General features: G+C 40.2%; 1 protein-coding gene across 10 annotated transcripts in view; it reads left to right on the top strand.

The window, feature by feature from the left end:
• Positions 1-19,661, top strand: part of rbfox3a (RNA binding fox-1 homolog 3a) — a 389,771-nt gene extending 370,110 nt beyond the window's left edge. For 5 of the 10 annotated variants that reach the window (XM_038288300.1, XM_038288303.1, XM_038288295.1 and 2 more), the window contains 3 exons: positions 5,186-5,264; positions 8,259-8,318; positions 19,139-19,661. In XM_038288300.1, the coding sequence (XP_038144228.1) occupies positions 5,186-5,264; positions 8,259-8,306 (127 nt within the window). In that variant the 3' untranslated portion in view covers positions 8,307-8,318; positions 19,139-19,661. Of the gene's footprint in view, positions 1-5,185; positions 5,265-5,437; positions 5,507-7,420; positions 7,546-8,258; positions 8,319-19,138 lie in introns of those variants that run through there. The other 5 variants (XM_038288301.1, XM_038288296.1, XM_038288302.1 and 2 more) reach the window with 3 other exon arrangements.
• Positions 19,662-20,232: the final 571 nt, after the last annotated feature.

Genomic DNA, 20,232 nt, shown 5'->3' with positions numbered 1-20,232 from the left:
GTCAGAGAAACAGGACTACACTGGAAAACAAAGGTGTTGATGGCAGCAGCACAGCTGATATTTCTCTCCAGGATGGAGTCACAGCCAAACAGGAAGCAGAATGATGAAAAAAGGGGTCCCTATGTCCTCCAGCAGTCTAAGCCTATAGCAGCAGAACTATAGAGATAGCTCAGGATAACCTGAGCCACTCTGACTAGAAGCTTTATCAAAAAGGAAAGTTTTAAGCCTAGCCTCAAAAGTAGACAGGGTGTCTTCCTCACGGACTTAAACTGGTAGTTGGTTCCACAGGAGAGGAGCCTGATAACTAAAAGATCTGCTAAAAAATAAAATAAACTGAACTGAAGTACGTTATGACGCAGCACCGTCTCTATAAATGATTGACATAAAGGGGCAGCCAATAACAAGAGCTTTACTCACACTGAAGGATATTCAACATTTACTGTTGTCCATAAAAAAGGTCAAATCTGTAGCCTGGAAGATTAGATGTGTTTTGTTTTTTTTTTATGGTGAGAACAGAATCTGGTACATAAGGCACAACATTCATCTGGAGTTATTTTGTAGTCCCAGCAGTGACACAATCTTGCGAGGTAAAAAGTTAATTATGCATCGATTACACCATTTTCTCTCGCATCAAGCTTGTTTTGTTGTGACATTTTCATAATGTCTTTATAGAAAGAGCTCCGGCTAATTTTCTTTCGTTATCTGGAAATGAGGCTTCAAGCTCTCTTGATCGGGATCGTTCACGAGCTCATCTTTAGATAACAGATCTCAAGCTTGTTTTGACGTTATAATTTCATCATATCCAGATAAGATTTCAAACCCGGTAAATTATAGTCTCTAATAACAGATCTCTAACTCTTTTTTTTTCAACACAGCTGTCACAACTTTGGATAATTAGACCTCAAGCTGGAAACATTCATGCTATGTCAATGTTTTAAATCCTTAGGCTGCTATCGAGGGTCAGAACAACAGCGTTAATGAAAGCAGATGTGACTCCAGCATTACACATTTCTGCACTATTGTCATGTGAACAAGAATCAGAAAACCCTAGCGAATGTAAATTATTGCAGCAGCTTCAGTTCAGGTTATTTAAATGAACTAAATTGTTTAGTGCTGCAGCACATATTTTTACAGAAAGTTTATTTCAAAGTAATAACGTCCGTTTTTAAGGTCTTTAACAACCTGGTCCTGCCCTACTTAGGCAGGGCCTCTCCACCTCTACACCCACAATCAGTCGGTGGTCAGGTCAGCTGACCAGTTGATCCTGGTTTCCAGCTCTATTCATGTCGGGACATGTCGGAAAGGGTGGAGTCAGAGTTAAAAAATATATATACCCATGAGAAGGAGGGGGTCACTCCATTGACTGGTAGTTGGCAGCCATTCCGCTGGCGTTTGACTGGGAGGAGCCATTTTGAATGGCGGCATGAATATCAGAAGAAATGTAAGAGAAAGAACGCCAGCTGGTATTATCTGATTATACAAGAAAGCATTTTCTACCCTTTAAAGGAAATAAATTTCAATTCAGTTTATTTCTATAGCGCCAATTCACAACACAATTCATCTCAAGGCCCTTTACAGTTCAACCAGATCATCCAGTCAGATTGATTCAAAGTTTTCTATCTAAGGAAAACCAGCTGATTGCATCGACTCATTGGCTCTTCAGCAATCCCTCACACTGAGCATGCTTGTAGCGACAGTGGAGAGGATAAACTCCCTTTGAACAGGAAGAAACCTCCAGCAGAACCAGGCTCAATGTGAGCGGCCATCTGCTGAGGCCCACTGGGGTTCAAGGAGACAGAAGCAGACATAGAAAAAGGCGCATAGATACAGAAAGCAGCTGTAAAAGGCGGCCCCGTCCAGGAAACACACAGCCAGGCAGACGAGCTCCGAGCCAGCTCCCATGTCAGAGGATGAAGAGAGCACATCCAGTTAGTCACAGTCAGAGAAACAGGACTACACTGGAAAACAGGCCAAGCTCCAACATCTAGAAACAAAGGTGTTGATGGCAGCAGCACAGCCTATAGCAGCAGAACTATAGAGATAGCTCAGGATAACCTGAGCCACTCTAACTAGAAGCTTTTAAAAATGAGTTAAAGTTAAATTAGTTAGAAGTTAGTTATTTATTCATCTAGGTTAGTATTACATACAATAATATAATTGATCAATAGTTAATATATTATATAAATTCTTAATTTCAGTCAGTTTGTGTATTCTCATAAATATTTGTCCTTGTGTAGCCTGGTGGATATAGTGAGTTGACTTTGCAATAGAATTATTCCAGTTCTCCAAAATATAATCTATTACCGCGACCTTCTTCCAGTTTCTTCAACTGGCTGCCATGCATGATTAAATGGAAGGATATGAGCTAAAGTATATACAGTAACAGCCATTTAAAATGGACTTTCCCAGTCAAACGCCAGCCCAATGGCGGCAGACTCCCATGCAACTCCCTGCAAAATCCCCTCCAACTTCCAGTCACTGGAGGGACCCCTCCTGTTCCTGGGAGTGCATATTCTTTTACTTTGACTCCACCCTTTCACTGTCTGACCAGGAGATGGAGCTGCTCTTTAGATCTTAATGTCCACAAATCATGACAGAATATTTTAGTACCAAGATTGATGTTTAAAAAGGAATCGTAGGGGACCAGCCAAGCTGGAAAATGGGGAAATTTTGAATGTCTACTAGTGTATAAACCAGGCATCCCCAAAGTCAGTCTTCGAGGGCCGCTGTCCTGCAGGTTTTAGAGGTTTCTCTGCTTTAGCACAGCTGATTCTGATGATTGCAGTTCAGAAAAAGCCTGTTAATCAACCATCAATGTGAATCAACTGTCCTGGAGCAGGAAAACCTCCAAAACCTGGTCCAAACCAAAACCAAAAACATGGCCATCGAGGATCGACTTTGGGGATGTCTGGTATAAACCAAAGCCAACGCTACCTCCTACTAACGCCACCTACTGCTAGCTTATAACAGTGTTTATATACACAATAAGCCCAGTGTAAAAGTACAGAATTGTCAAAGATTTAATTAAAATAAGCTGCAAATTAAGAAACCTCCCCCTAACAGTCGGAGAACAGCTGTCTGACGTATCAGAGCGACTTCATCAAGCCAGGAGGGTCTGAAGATGCAAAAATTCTTACGTGTTCAGATTGATTGTTTGCTTCTTGCTTATATAAATCCTTAAATAGCCACCTTGTTCCAGCAGTTTTCTCCTGGCTCCTCCTGTTCATCCGGATAACACATTCAAGCCAACATTAGCTCTAATCTTAAACTCTTATGTTGTGCTATGGCTGGTAGAGGAAGCATTTTTCTTCATCAGCAGCTGCTCTGACACTTTAGATTCAGGTCAGAAGGATGGGAGCATCTATACGATGTTCGACAAGCTATCTTTGGTAACAAGAACTTTATTGACTGAAGCAGAATTGGTTGAAGACTGAAGGACTTGCAGAGGTTGGACTTTAGCTTCACATAATTAGTGTTTTCCTAACAATAAGGAACATATCTACGGGCCAAACGTAGCTGTGATAAATGGTGGCTGCTTCATCAGCATTTTACTGTATTCTGTGAAGGTTATTTAGGGTTTCCAGAGGTTTTCTTACTCTCATTTCATCTTATCCATTAGGCATGCCACCATATTCTTTTTTTAGCTCGGAGCTAAAGAACATGCATGGAAAAAAGGCTAACCTTGTTGGACTGGATGAGAAAGGCAGTGATATATGTCGTGACTCTGTGCTTGTGATGGGAGAGTGGGTATATCACTGCGGTATTTATGAACGGCCTCGGGTCTGAACCTGAGTGATGTCACTCTGGTTCAGGTGTGCTCTGTTGGAGGAGGCTCGGCTGATTCATCTGGGCCCCTGGAAGCAGTTGTCAGCCGGGATCTGAGCTGGTTTGGGAGTCTAATCTGGAAAGGATTGAGCATGTCTCTTGTGATAACGTACACCCTGCCCGAGAGCCTGAAGATCATATCGATAATGTAAGATTTATCAGGCCGCGCTGCGGCTCGAATTATGAGCAGCCGTGCTCGGTGAGAGCAGAATTGGACAGCAGCCCTTTTTTTTTCTCCACCCCCTCTTTCAGTGATTTAATTCCTCCTTCTACTGCCCATACCTCTCCCTTAATACAATTCACACCCAGGCTGTTTGTTTTGCTTTTTCTGTTTGTTTTCTTTTAAATAAGCGGACATTCCTATTGGATCAATAGGCGTTTGTCTGTATTGCCTCAGCAATACCTTATCGGAATTATCTGAGGATTGCGGAAGGTGTGTGAAAGCCGCCGTCAAATATGAAACATTTACAGTCAGAAAGGCCGATAGCGCTTAAAGTCTGCCGTACCGAAGCCAAACCAGTAGCTGAGAGAGGCCCCGCTGGGAGAAGAAACTTCTGCTGAAGCTCTGAGGAGACGGCGTGACATCGGACCGGATGTCCGACCCGCTCCAGTCACAGCCGTGCTGCAGACATATTAGCCTCATAGGGGCCCGTGGGGTTCAGACCGTCCCACAGCCAAACCTTTCCGCCATCGTGTCTTAACCTCTGCTTCTGCTGGACTTATTTACATGGTTTAACACAACATACATCAAGCTGTATGTCTTGCTGTTTCCTTTAGGGGCTTTTTTCCTCTCCTTTCTTTTTTTCTAATTCCCGGTTGATTTGGTGCCCTCAGTCCTTGGCTGGGTGTGCCTTATCTGCTCCGAGCAGACCCTCATTTGCAAGCAAGCAGTGGGGAAAAAGGAAAAGAAAAAAACACGAAGCAAAGTAAATAGAGGAATATGTGAAGTCAAATAAATAAATAAATGAGGCAGCCACATCTTGTCCTGTCTTAGAAGGAAATTGGAAGGATTAGTTCCAAACCAGCGGCAATGAAAAGACGAGGGTGTGAGCCCAGTGTGCAGCCTGGGTAAACAAGCACAGGGGAAGAGACCAAGCCCCTCCCACCCCCACTGCTCCTCACCTATTCCATTCAGTTAATCAAGATGACAGCGAAGAGACGAGCAGAATTCCCCAACCTTTGAACCTTCCTTTGTGAACCAGCTTGTATAATGCAGGAAGCCCGCGAGGCCGACGAGGGGAATAATTGATCCTGCGAGCGACTTGAAAGAGTCGCGCATCAAACAAGCATAACTGTTCTGCACTTCTCGTCAATGATAGATCAATGACTGTCTGTCTTCTCTGTGCCTCTTGTCGTGCAGCTATGGCAGAGTCTATGCAACAGCAGACCCCTACCACCACACGATTGGCCCTGCCGCCACATACAGTGTGGGGACCATGGTAAGTCTCTGAGAGCGCCGTCTCCTCCTGTCTGCACCCTGACGCTAACATCACGATGATAGCTAGCACACGCTGTAAAATAAAGACCAGAGGCCACAGCGGACGCTGGTTTTTATTCACCTATTCTTTCATTAATTGATTTAGTTTTTGTCATGCTCTCTGGCACACCCTAGTGGAGCTGAGCAGTACTGTGAAGCCCCCCCGGCATGTGGAAGTTGGCTCAGGCATTTAGTGCAATAAACGTATGTTCTGCCACACGAGCTCACCATCATGCATCCATGAATTGACACGAGTTCTTCCTGCAATGCGAATGTTTTTCCTTTGTTTTTCATTTGACCAACTCTGCATTTTCAAGCTTTTTTCTATTTTAATTTTTTTTTCCATCATTCAACTCCGAGCGAGTTGGCTCATCTTTTTTCTTTTCATTCAGCCAAACCTAAAGGGATGAAGTTCAATCGTTAATGTCTGTTTTTAGCTAGCTTTTGCAGCTACTGTAACATCAAAGATGAAAAAAAAAAAGAAAAGAAAACGGCTCACCCTTTTTTTATGAAACTGACAGTTTCTCTTTGGTTTTGTTTTATGGCGAGGAGGGGATGGGACCGGGCTCGCAGACCAAACCCAGAGATTAAGGGCCATCAGACGCATGCAGCAGCGTGCCGTGGGACATAAACCAGAGAGCAAGATAGAAGGGGGTGGGGAGTTGCCTGGCCGTCCTCTTCTGCCCAGTAGCCTGATGGGAGGCGTGCTCTCTGCTTGAGAAATAACAAAAATTTCCGGCATGCATGCAATTTTTCAACTGCATAAAAAAAAACAAATAAAGCTTTAAGTTCCCCGGTGCAGCTGCTAGCTAAAAGCTTTCATTAATTAAGACATTTCTTTCTCCCTCTTCATTTACTTAATTAAAAAAAATGTGCTTGAATGTTTTTTTTTATTCTTTCTTCTTTTCCCTCCAAATTTCCTTCCATTTTTTCCTCACTCTAAAAAAGAAAAGAAAAACGTGCTGTCGATTGAAAGTAGACGACGGGATCTGGCCCCTAAAACGATCAGAGCTAATGTTTGGTGTGTGTTGGGAGCTTGGGAAGCTCAACAGAGACCCGAGAGAGTGTGTGCGTGTCCACGTGCGTGTGTGTGGTGTTAAACAGTGAAGCTGCTGGGAGATGCTCTGCACAGAGGCCAATATCTAATAAACTCCTGAGCTAAAGAGGAAAGACCCATTTGGTTCCTAATTCTTTAATCATATTTGATTAATGCTCCTCCAGCAGAGTGAAGTCATTTTTGCATTTAAAAGCTATACAATAATTAGTTCCTCTGAGGTTGGAAACTCTCTTTTCTCATTTCCAGCTTGCAGATGCATCTAATATGAATAAAAGTTTTGCACAAGCAGGAGGACTCCCTGAAATTAGCCTTTGAAGGAACACACTAGCCTTTGGAGTTTATCTGAATTTCTAATTGCAACAGAACCACATAGAGATGAGAGGAGGGACTGTGTGCGTGCGTGCATGTGCAGGTGTGCATGCATAGGCCCACTTGCATGCTTTATGTGTGTCTGCCCTAGATATCCTGAGCATGGTGCTAAATCTAAGGGCTAATATCCTGTGGTGTGTTGCCCCTCTAGATAGGTGCAGGCACCTCTGCTAGACATAAAAAAGGAGCTGTGATTAAAGCTCTCTGAACTTCTTCTGCTTTCGGGTGAATGTCTAATTTACAGCCCTGCAAGAAGTGAATTCTCCAGCACAAAAATATACTTATTTCTACTCCTTTTATTTTTTAATTAGAGCAGCTATTAAATTTGGAATTAGTGTTTCTATGAGTTTTATTTAAGAAAGTGCTCTTTTTTTTTTCTTTGCTCCTGCAGATTTTAAATTACATCGGCTAAGCTCTGAATCCACCAATCTACTTCGGCTCCTGGTGACCCTGTTCCTAACACACACACTCAGAGAGTATCCAGTCAGGCAATCAATTCAGCAAAAAAAAAAAACAATTATCGGCTTAAATATATCAACTATCAATCTGCCTGCTGACCGGTCCCTTTCGGAAAGTTGTTCCAACATGGAAAGTCGATAAGTTTTAAAGGAAGGAAATTTGCAGAGAAAGAGAATCCAACTAAAGCTGTCACCTGAATACTGATTGGTACTTTTTCATCTTTGATGTTGCAGGCTAGCCTATACAGAGGAGGGTACAGTCGCTTCACTCCCTACTAAAAGAAAGAAAAAAAGCGAGAAAACACAGAGAGACATTACTACCCCACCCCCCCCAAAAAAAAAAAAAACTATCTTTAGAAGAAAAAAAACAAAAAGTCAAACACGTAACAAGCAAACAGCCGGTCCTTGGTGGAGAGCTAAATCGAAACAAAAAGCTTCCAGGTCCACATGCTGAGCCCCTTCCCCCAGAAACGCTCTCAAGCAGATATTTCTACAACAACCTCTTTGATGTCATCATTGGTCTGCTCTTGTTTTGTATTCATTTTGTGCTTCTGGTTTTCTTTTGGAAACTTTTATGCACATGTGCATTATCTTGACTGCTGTATATGGGTGCTGTGTCACCATAACCAATGTGAGCCTACTGCAGCACGCATGGTGCATGCTCAGAGGTGTGTGTATGCAGCTGCTGTCATCTGACTAAGAATATACTGGGCTGTTTCTCTGTCACAGCCAACCCAAAACGGGCAGGAATCGGGTCAACACAAAATCATTTCCTTACGCAGAAATATGACTCACTGACTCAACCCATGCCCGGTAATTCTTAGCTCAAAGACAGCGCTGCTCTGACTGCTTTGTTTCTACCTTTTGTTTAACATTAGAGTGTCCTACTGTTGTGCACTTGCAGTGGAGCCTTACAAGCTGTACAATGTGGTATGACAGCATGCAGAGTTAAGGGTCATGAAGGTCAGATTTCTGTTTTTTTTTTTGGACTCACAGCATTCACACGGTGGCCGTGTCTTCTGCAAATCGCCCTTTATGCCACTTTTCTGACGTAGTGCCGTTGTGTTTTTAGGGGAATGTAACCCTGGAGGGTTGCGTTCAGGGACAACATGGTGCATAAGTACCGCCAAAGGTAAATATGGAGGATGAGCATCAGCTTTGCCCACTGGCGGCCCATCTCGTCTCATGCTCAGTGGTATTTTTTAATATTTTATAGAACCGATTGGAAGGGGAACAAAAACCAAATGAAGCATGCACTTTAAGCAGCTTCAAAACTGCTTTAAGGGCTGCTCTTCTTTTTTTTTCACTCGACCTTGTTTGGTAAAACGTCTCCAAGCTCAGGCTTTTCACTATTAGGAAAGCAGCTCTTATGCTCATAAACCTCGACCACTGCAGTGATAAAGTAAACGGAACTTTTGGACCGAGAGAGAAGAGACATCGGGGTTTCTTTTGAACGTCGTAGCTTTTAGAAAATCCGTCCGTTTTCGAGTTAACGTGTCGTACTGGAGCAGAAACCTACGTTTTATTAGATTAAAAACCATGAAAAATCAGTCGAGACTGTAGCCTGTAAATAAGATTTATTACACGACTGTTGTAATGGATTACTGTAGAGAAATTAGATTAGCGGATCGACACAAGTTGCTTTAAAAACTTTGCTTCGTGTTGTAATTGCATATTGAGCTTCTCCAGGTTTTTTTTTTTTTTATTTTCATTAGAGCCAAACTGGCAGTTTGAAGATGTCACCTTTGACTCTGGAAGCTAAAGATAAGCGTTCTCTTCCATTTCTTCACGCTTCGCCGCCTAAATGAGTAAACTGGATAATGACATTAGCATTACAGTGTGCAGGGCTTTGATTGTCTGAGGCGTACCTTCCCCTAAAATCGGCGTCGGAAAGCCAAATAGTTGCAACGGGGGACTGGATTTGCAGCAGACCCGGTCACGTATCCTACCCCACACACGGTGGGAGTTCATGTGTGCATAAAGACACAGCTCCAAGGAAGGGGGGGAAACCCTTCAACAAGTCACTGGTACCTTTTCTTTAAGCATTGCACAAAATGTTTTACCTCAGGATAAGCTAACTAAACTTCACAAACTAGGATCCAGAGCTGCTCACTTCTCAGCATTCAGGACACTTCCTTTCTTACGCAACCAGCACGTTAAACCTCTCCGCAACACTTTGCTCTAAGAGGGGCTAAGATATTTTTTGTTTTTTTGTTTGAGACCCCAGGAGAGAATGATAAAACAAGACTGTACTGTTGTTGTGAAACACAACTTCTGTATTATATAGATAGACATATACTGTATAACACATTTTACACTGTATACACAAACACTGGAGTACAGGAAATATCCTAAAAGCACCCAGGCGTTAGATGTGTGTAGAGAGCCACAGCGCTCGCCTCTTAGCCCACATCCAGTCATTGCATCGGCTTCTATCTGTGCTACGTGAGTCGGATTTAAAGAAAATCTCTGTGTAGCTACTGTTAGCTGATTTCGGTGCAGCTATGGAAAAATCGAAGCTATTGCCAATAATATTTACTTTACATGTACTCACAGAAGTGTTTGTGGTCTCAAAAAAAAAAAAATGTCTGTTGCACTTTGTTTTTTTTTTTTTTTTTTTTTTATTTCTGTTCAAACTTTCTGAGATGTAACATATTTATGAAATCTCTCATATAAAGCTAGTCATGTTTAGTCCAAATGTTTAAATGACAGAGTAATGTTGTATATCAGAGAAAAAAAAAAAAAAAAAAAGAAGAAACTTAGCTCATTATGTCACGAGTCAAAGAAAAACTTTATGTGGATATAAAAAAGAAACAAATATTGTTCTTCCTTTTCTATGCTAGTGTGAATGCAACCCCCCCCCCCCGCCATTCAGGGGTTTTATAAGGAGCGAAACAACCTTTGAGAATTATTTTTAGCGTTTGCAAACTGGAGAGTTTCTCCAATAAACTCTGCAGCAGAGTTCCTGTGTGGGTGTTCAGTTAGTGACCACTATTAGTAAGCTAGACGGAAATGAATCTGTTTTTTTCTGACCTGAATGTGTGTGCCTATGATGTGCTATATAAAGACATAGATATAAAAGTATATATAAATATGCATCAGAATGTTTGACTGTGATGGAGGAATGGGAAGAAGGAAACGCAAACAAACTGTTTTCTGCAGGAAGTGAGCATGACTTCACTCAGCGTCCCCGTAATAACATCACCCGATCGCTCAGAGAAAAACTCATTTATTGGACGTTTTTCATGGATTGTTTCAGCGTTTTGGACGAGGCGGATCTAAAAGCCGCATTAGTCCTCAGGATTCCGACTCAAATGTCAGAATTTCTCCGTTAATTTGCCCCATTTCAAATGCTTACTCATAAATAAAGCTTTTAGAAAACAGCGGCCATTACTGCTCACTGTTCTGATCAGTCAGGTTAATGTCTGCAGCCACCAGAGAAACGGAAAGCATCAGTGCTAAATGTACAAGATTATCATTTTCCTTTTCATATTTTCAAAACAAAGTCTTTAGCTTTAGTGGCTCTGAGTATCTGGACCTTCCCACCAGCTTTAGAGCTGAGATGTCTCCTTTAAAAGATCTTCACAGAGCACAGGATGTATCTGGCTTTTCTTTTGTTTTCCTTAAAAGCAGTTTACTAACTTTTTTCTTCTTCATTCAAATGGAAAGCATCAAATTTAGCTTGGTTTTTATCTGCTTGGTGCCTTAAGATCCATTCTGATCTAAACCGTTGTTCTATTAAACAGAATGAAATATTTTTAGTTTTTAAAATCACTGATGGATGCAGTTTTATTTTAAGTAATCTTTATCTGATATGTAGAATGACCAGAGGAGAACAGGAGTGAATTTATCGGGCAGTTTCCGGAGCATCCGATATTCTAAGTCACACTGGGAAAAAAAAGTAATTTTTTCTTAAAATAAGTGGATTTTTGTTGGATTGAGGAGGTAAAAAAGACATTTTGCCCAATGGAACAAGACAATTTACACTTAAAATAAGAAAACATAATTGCATTCTCTTATTTCAAGTGCATATTATCTAATTATCTTATTTTAAGAGGAAAAATACTGATTTCATTGGCAAACTATCTCATTTACCTGCTCAGATTAAGGGTAAATACACTTAATTTAAGACATTTTTTCCAGTGCAGGTCTGGAGTTGTGGGTTTGCAAGAGGCTTGGTGGCAGTTTCACACATTGTAGGGGGGGGGGGGCAATTTCGTCTACCTCATTTAGGTGCCTACGGCGTCATTCTAGACATCCTAGCTCTTTGCAAATCAAATCAACGACCGGTCTGAATCTGGACTTTTCATCATGGATGCAGACTAATAATTAGGGGCAGAATGATGTTAGTGTTTGATATTTAGCTCTGATCTGACAACAAGCTAGTCTTTATTAACCCTTTGATGCCTGTTATTGTTATTAAGCAGCAAACCGCTTGTATTACACTGCAAAAAAATGTAAATCTCAGTCAATTTTTCTTGAATTGAGCAGATAAGTGAGGCACTTTGCCATTGGAACAATACAATGCACATTTAAAATAAGAAAAAAACTTCAGTCTCTTATTTCAAGTGCATAATATGTAATTATCTTATTTTAAGGGTAGAAATGCTCATTGCATTTGCAGATCATCTTATTTTCCTACTCATATCAAGGGTAAATACACTTATTTTAAGACATTTTTACTCATTTTCAGAACATTTTTGCAGTGTAGGCAAACAGTCGCCATAGCGTTTTTGCATCACCCCTCACTAGAAATAAGTAAAAATGTCTTAAATTAAGTGTATTTACCCTTAATTTGAGTAGGTAAATGAGATAGTTTGCCAATGGGATGATTATTTTTACTCATCCTATAAGATAATTAGATAATATGCACCAGAGGCATAGCCAGAAAAAGTTAAGGGTGTCCAGGCAATAACCAATGTACACTGAGGGGTGGCCGAAAGCGGATAGGTACCACAACCTCAGGGTCAAGCTACACCGTTCCAACATGAAAAAATCCATATTTTCTAAATAAAGACAAACTATATTTTCCTACAGCCTTTGCTAACAAATAGATTCATATATTTAAACATCCGTAATTTCTAGATAAAAGGTATAGTGGATAAAACTCAGTTTTTAATTCAGTTTTTCATTACTTACCTACTTGTATCAATAAACATTCTGCATAAAATTTATATTTACAAGCACTGATATCTACATAAATTCATTATTTGATAAGTTTTTTAACAAAATTGTTATCTATGATTTCACTGAAGACTCCAAGATGACTTGCAGAGACATATTTTCTCTTTACCCCATAAAAGAAAACATCTAGTTCTAAAAAAGAGCATGAATTCTGTATTCATCATCTTTGATATTAGTATAGTGATGAGAGTATTGTTGCATCCAATATCTGTACACTAGAAAAATCGACACAAGTAATTTTTTCTTAAAATAAGTGCATTTGTTCTTGAATTGAGGTGGTAATTGAGACACTTTGTCAATGGAACAAGACAATTTACATTTAAAGTACGAAAACAAAATTGGTTTGTCTTATTTCAAGTGCATAATATCCAAATATCTTATTTTAAGAGTAAAAATACTCATTCCATTGGCAAGCTACCTCATTTACCTGCTCAAATCAAGGGTAAAAACACTTAAGTTAAGACATTTTTACTTATTTCTAGATCGTTTTTCCAGTGCATATAAAGGGAAAAATGGTCGGGGTGTCCACAGGGGTGGCCAATGATTGGCTAAAGGTGGCCATGGCCACCCCTGGCCCCCCATTTAGCTCCGCCCCTGATTTGCACTTGAAATAAGACAATGCAATTGTTTTTCCTTATTCTAAATGTAAATCGTCTTGTTCCATTAGCAAAATGCTTCACCTTCCTCCTCAATTCAAGAAAAAATTCACTTTTTTTAAGAACAAATAGATTTAGATTTTTTGCAGTGCAGTGCTAGTCACACACTGGAAAAAATATCTAGAAACAAGTAAAAAATATCTTAAGTTAAGTGTATATACCCTTAATTTGAGTAAGTAAATGAGATAGTTTGCCAATGGAATGAGTATTTTTACTCTAAAAATGAGATAATTAGATAATATGCACTTGAAATAAGACAATGCAATTGTGTTTCCTTATTTTAAATGTAAATTTTGTTCCATTGGCAAAATATTTCTTTTACCTCCTTAATCCAATAAGAAATGCACTTATTTTAAGAAAAAATGACTTATCTAGATTTCGATTTTGTCCAGTGCAGGGTATGTTGTTACACTGCAAAAATTATCTAGAAATAAGTAAAAATGTCTTAAATTAATTGTATTTACCCTTAATTTGAGCAAGTAAATTTAATAATTTAACAACGGAATTAGTATTTTTTACCCTTAAAATAAGATAATTAGATAATATGCACTTGAAATAAGACAATGCAATTGTGTTTTCTTATTTCAAATCTAAATTGTCTTGTTCCATTGGCAAAATATCTCTTTAATCGCCTCAATTTAAGAAGAAATGCACTTATTTTAAGAAAAAATGACTTATCTAGATTTTGATTTTTTTTTCCAGTGTATGTAGTTATAACTGCTGTTACAAAATATACATTATTTCTATTTATTTTGTAACATTAACTATTTTAATTTGTCATCTCATTGAAGGGGAAAAACATGCACAAAATGACTTTTTTTTATATATATATAAACGTATATCACTTCAGGCTTCAACGGGTTAATACATGAAGATCATGGAAGGATTTGGTTTGAACTTTAAAGAAGCGTACAGGAGAACAGCGACAGGAAAGCCGGCTGAGCTCATTCATCAGTCTAATTAGCAGAGAACCTGTCAGGTTAATGTAAAGACAAAGAAGGGGAGCTCAGCGAGGAGGGAAAGAAAAGGCTGGATGAATACATTTGAAACATAATTGAACATCAAAGCAAACTCTAATCTCCAACATGAAGGAACAATTTATCACAGGACCCGCTGTTAATCACAGAAATTGTCTATCAAGCATTCATGAGCTCATTTGAATGACTACTTTTAATATCAGAGGTACAAATTTAGTATTAAGTATTAATTTGCACTCAAATATTAAAAGCAAAATGTCAAATCGGAATAATGATTAAGGCGGAGTGATAGACGACACCTTCAGGTTCTCGTTCTGGACGGATGTTTTTTTTTAGGGAAACAATTTAAATTTGTTGTTCTGGTAATTCTAAAGCAGCTTAATTAACTTGGAGATGTTTTATTCTGTAAATAGATTACAGCTTTGATAATAGTTTCTCCTAATGATTTGTGATTCATACTGCAGAAATGGACTTTTTAATCCATTATGGTCATCAGCGTGCGCCGATGCCCTAATTCGCTTTTGGTAATTACAGCGAATGTTAAAGCATTAGCATATGCGACGCAATTAAGAGGAAATGGAGATCTGTTTGTGAATGTAAAGTTATCCCGACAAACATCTTGCCACGAGCCAAACTCGTGACTTTCTTTTCTTTTTTTTTTATAATTTTTTTGTCTTGATGTGATGTTATTTCTGGGACGAGTCTGAGTGTCGTCGATGTCTGGAGCTGCTCCTAACAGTCTGCACGGGTTCGTCAACAGTTTACAGAACTAGTTTAAAATTAGCTGTTACAGTGTCAGCTTATCAAGGCTTAAATGTTAGATAGTATATTAATTAGCATTCTGTATAGTAAAGATCTAATGCATTTTATCACGCTTATAGTAAGTCAAATGTGAATTTATAGTAAAAACAAGAAAAAAAACGGCTAACTTTTAGGTTTGTTTGCTTTTGTTGTATTTCATAACCAGCTTAATATGCAACCAGTCCTCTATTTGATCCACCTGTTTACACTTATAGTAGTACTAAGCTATGTTTACATATAAGAAAATACTCGTTATGCATCATTTATATTTATAAGTATTCACTAAGCCCTGATAAGCTGGCAGGTGAGTTTATTAATCCACCCAAAATATTTGTACAAAAGAAAACCAAGCAAAAAAGTTGCAGCACTTGTAAATACATTTAAATGTATATACACACAAACTATATCACGATTCTCTGATTAACTGTTTTATATGTATTCCTATATGAAGTGGGGTTATATGTGTATTTTCAATTTAGCTCAACTTGTTCTTGAACTCTATGTAATTTCTATAATGAGACTATATTGTCTGAAAGGTGTAAAGTAATTTCCTTTGAAATTGATTTCATAGGTAAAAAGTTTACTATTATGACATTTTTTTGGTTCTTCTTGAGATCTTTCTGTTGTCAGTATGTGACATATAAGTAATCACTGATTGTTTTCTGAGTGTCAGAATAAAGCAGTTATAAGAACATAATGTTTGCCTTCACACATGGATGTTTGTTATCAGTCTTTGCAAAGAAAACCTGAATTGATGTCATTTGTTTTTCTGTTATTTCTCTTTTATTTAAAGAAGAAAACATGCCTGGATGTGTCTGGCCATACAGATAATAATCTGTAGGAAAAACAAAAGAAAAATTTGCACGTTTTATTAATTACTGGTGATTTTTAAAAGCTTTTAGTCATCTGTATACCAGGGCTGAAACAATTAATTGGATTAAACGAGCTACCAATTTAGAGCAGAAATTATACCAAATTGTTAAAAAAAGAAAGAAAAAAAAACATATATATACACAAATTTTGCATTTAAGATTTAAAAATGTCTATGGATATAAGAGCGATTAACCTACTATAGGAGTGGAGCAGAAATTGCAGTCTTTTAGGTCTCGACTTGAGATATGGGCAAAGAAATGTTAAATTAAATGCCATTTTAGTTTCAGTAAATAATATCTGTGTTAACATGGCCCTAATCTCATTTTAGCACGTTTTGATCAACTCAAAATCTACCGAAAAGGAGTTATTCAGTTATATGATCAGACCCACACTGGAATCAGAGTTGGGAGATGAATACATCAAAAACCATCAAGAAATCTACACCAGAACATAGATAATCAAACATGTTTGATTATCTATCTTTCCCAAATAGATTGTTATGACAGCCAAAGCAAAAGTATAATCTGGTACAGATGAAAAGAAAATCCACAGGAAAGCACTGATTGATCAGTGCTGCTACATCGTGATATCTCACCGTCTTAGGTTTGTAGCAGGCGTTCCAAATACATCTAAATATCTAAAAACCTCAGTGTGGACAGAATTCAATTCAGTTTATTTCTATAGATACAGATCATCCAGTCAAATTGATTCAAAGTTTTCTATCTATGGAAACCAGCTGATTGCATCGACTCATTGACTCGAAGGCAATCCCTCACACTGAGCATGCTTGTAGCGACAGTAGAGAGGAACATTCTCTTTTAACAGGAAGAAACTTCCAGCAGAGCAATGCTCAGTGTGAGTGGCCATCTGCCGAGCCCGACTGGGGTTCAACAAGAATCAAATTCCTAACAAGGGGTGTGGTGTAAAATAAACTCAATTTGCCGATATGACGTGATTTTCGGCTACCCGATATAAAATCCATATTTCAGTTCCTATTATTTGTGAAATTAGGGAGCTCAGACAGAGGCAAGAAAAAAGCTTCGAATTTATTTAAAGGCCTACTATGCAACATTTTTCAGTTAATTAATGTGTTCCATAACGTTTTGGATGATTAAATTAGTCATTTCAGGTCGAACAAAGGTTTTCTCGGCCGCCCTGGTGGTCTGTGGGGGAAATACCGTACTTGCAATTGCAGGAGCACCGACCCGCACCCACAGGCTCAGAAGTCTCGTCGAGAGTCAGTCTTGCTTTACGGCGAGAACTGCTACACGCCCCCAGTTAAAAGCATTCTCGTTGCTAGCGCAGTGGCGATATTTGTGCAGTTATCATGGCGGAACCAGCGAGAATTTTCAAACTCCAAAACTGGAACAAAATAGTCACTTACCGCAGTAGACATTGTGATTCGTTGTGTTTGCCTTTCTGCTAAGCTCAAAACAACCGCGCCTGGCTTGACGGAGAAACCAGGAGAACAGCTGAGCACATTTACGACAGTGCACTTTTACTTTCGCCCTCTGGGGGGAGCCTCGCTGTAAAATCAACACCGGTTGCATAGTATACCTTTAACGTCCTCCGACAGAGAGATAAGGCTCTGAAAGGACAAAGCTCAGTACCTACTTTTATACCTTACAAAAATCCAAACACACACTCCCCCCAAGGGAACCAACCCACCCACCGCATAAAGAACTTTCTCACACTTGAACAACAACTTGAGTTCAAGACCATTTGCTGTTAGGTTAATATATCTTTCACTGGCTAGATGGATCTCCTAATAAGAGCAGTCCTGCCCTTTATGCCATGGAGGCAGCTGTGTAATTCATTCATGATCTCTCATGACCTTCGTTTTGAGCCTGTGAGGCTAAGAACAGACATATCTTAACATTTTTTACTCCAGAAAATACAGATTTTCTACCTAAAACAATGAGAGAAAATGGGCTACCAAGGCAGATGGTGCTGTTTGGCCCTTTTGCTGCGCAGTGCATGGCCATATCCTCAGTTGAGGCAGTTGTGGTAGAAGACGTGGGCGGAGTCAATGATGAATATATACAACACTTGCTTTATCTATACATTTAATTTTGATAGCTGGGAAAAATATCACTTATGGCATAATCACGATAATAATGTATCTCGACCCAAGTATCGTGACACATTACGTATCGCAAGACCCATGCCAATACTTGACCCAATTGCTAACTATACATCATGCAATGCATTCGGCATAGAAGTCCCTTCTAAATTTTAATTTAAAATGAAATTTTCTTGATAATAAAGAAGTTAGCTTCCACTTCCAAAGTAATGGTTTAACGTTCAACTAGATACGCATAACAAAGAGCTCTAAAGAAGTGTGACAACCCTAACTGGAATGTTTCCAGTTGCATGGCTGCAGAAAGATATCTGAATGGCTCAGACCTACCAGGTTTTAGCAGATTTCTTAAACAAGCACAGAGTCTAACACCTGAGCTAACTCTCTCCTGAATCCTTCAAGTCTGCAGTGATTAATATATTTGTGTCTGCAGTCCTTCCAGGACTAGGCTCCTGTCAGCGAGGACTATATGTAGCTCTGCAGCTATTGTGCTCCCTCCCTGCTGAGTTGTAAGGCTGTGTGTGGATATTTTTGTATGGTGGCTCCCAAGTGAGCACACAGTAAATCTGAGGTATAGAAGAGAGCACGGTGGGGAAGAGCTTGGGCCAGTTTTGCTCTATAAGAAGAGATGGATGGCCGGATGGAGGGAGGAAGAGGAGGGGCAGGTCGGATGCTGATTGAGCACGCCGCTTGTTTCACTGTTTGTCTCTCCGGATTGGAAGTTGGACTACAAAGCCGTTTTGAAACGAACGCCTTATCTTCTTTCATTTCCCTATTTTTTCATCAGAAGCTCCTCAGATCACTGTGAATTAGCGAGCTTCTGTCACAACAAGGGTCCTGGGACGCTCGCTCGCCTGCCCTCTATACCCTCGCACCACGCCCTCTCCCCTCCGCTGCCATCCAGCCCCATTACGCTGAGACTCTGCACTGCGCTCTGCCAAAGTGCCGATCTCCACATGTATGATTACAGCTGGCTCTGATCTTTATTCTGGAGAGAGCAGCAGGCAGCGCTCGTCTTGGCAGGCCTCCGCTCGGGCTCCTTTTATGCTGCATTACAAGAGTGGGATGGAAACCGAACGAAGCGATTGTCTCAGAGTTTCCAAACTTTCTAAATCAGAGTTCCTCTCGGGTGTTAAGACTCTGTGCTCATCTTGAACTCTCCTTGTAAAATCCTACATTATACATATAGGAGGAGGTTCAGGGACGTTTTTGTTGCATGTTTTGCTCCATATGTTTCCTTTTTCTTTGACAAGCTCCACGACCATGAAAAGAAAAATGGCACACACTGACTCTCCACTGCACCTCTCAGTACGCACATCAAAATGAAACATCCCATTCTGCATATTTACCCGTTCTTCCTACTTCTCTCCCCTTTTTCTAGTAAATACAAAACGAAGAGCTGTACTCAGTATTGATGGACATCACAGATGAAAACAACGAAGAGAGGAGAACTAGCTTTAAGAAAATAACACAAGAAGAAGATGAAAAGGAGTCCCTCTACTGAGGCTGGCGAGGGAAGACGGGAGGCGTACAAAGTGGCGCCACGGCAGTGGTGTCAAACCAGCCACAAACTTGACAGATGGAGTGAGCCAGTTTCCACCAGGGACCACCTTTTTGCCGGGTAGAAAAAAAAAAAAAAGACAGAGAGAAGGAAGTGTCCCGTTATTATAAAACATTTTATTTTTCTATACTTTTGTGATTTACAATGGTAAAAAAAAAAAGTGTGTATAAAGCAGTATATATGTACAAATCTGTTTTTATGTTTTTTGGTAAGGGAGATGAACAGTTGGCCCTTGATGCTGATTCTGTGGTATGCAGGAAGGAGGAGGGAGGATGACCTCCCCAACCCCCGCCTCCTCTCTCTATGGCACACTGCTCTGTCACAGAGGTCGTGTAAAAAAAAATGAAACGAAAGAAAAAAAAAATAAAAATTCACCAAGGTGGCAGGGAGAGCTCGGCATCCAGGCAGATGCACTTTCTACGCTGTACTTCCTGTAGGCGGAGTCTCACAGCTCCGCCTTCTTCCTTCCAACCTCCTTCCTTTTTTTTGGGGGGTGGGGGGGGCCGATGAAGATGATGCCACCTCCACTTCCGCGCCTACTGTAAAGCAGCGTCCCCCCCCCCCCCCACGTGGATACTGTCGTGATGTCACTTCCTTTTTTTTTTTTTTGGCGGCATCCCCGCCCTCCCCAATGGGCAGCGTCGCTAGTTTACAGCTTTGGGGAGTGGGGGGGGTGAGCCACGGCGGGACGGTGTACAGCCGAGCCTCCCCCGTCTGCCCCTCTCCACGCCCCGGCAGAGGTCACTGACTTTCGGACTACTTAAGAGGGTAAAAATGGCGCCCACTGACTTTACTCACCTGCCAGACTCCGAGCCCAAGCCTTTGTGTCACTTTGCACCGACGGATGAACTGTCAGACCAACACGAAAAACAAGGTGCGTACAACTACCAAGGATGCACGTTTCCATCCGACGA

The sequence above is a fragment of the Cyprinodon tularosa genome, unplaced genomic scaffold (genome assembly GCF_016077235.1).
Source record: "Cyprinodon tularosa strain WSP-4 unplaced genomic scaffold, ASM1607723v1 ctg250, whole genome shotgun sequence".
In the NCBI taxonomy this organism is placed as follows: Eukaryota; Metazoa; Chordata; class Actinopteri; order Cyprinodontiformes; family Cyprinodontidae; genus Cyprinodon; species Cyprinodon tularosa.
The sequence above is the reverse complement of the archived record's forward strand: the minus strand, read 5'-3'. Positions and strand labels throughout refer to the sequence as shown.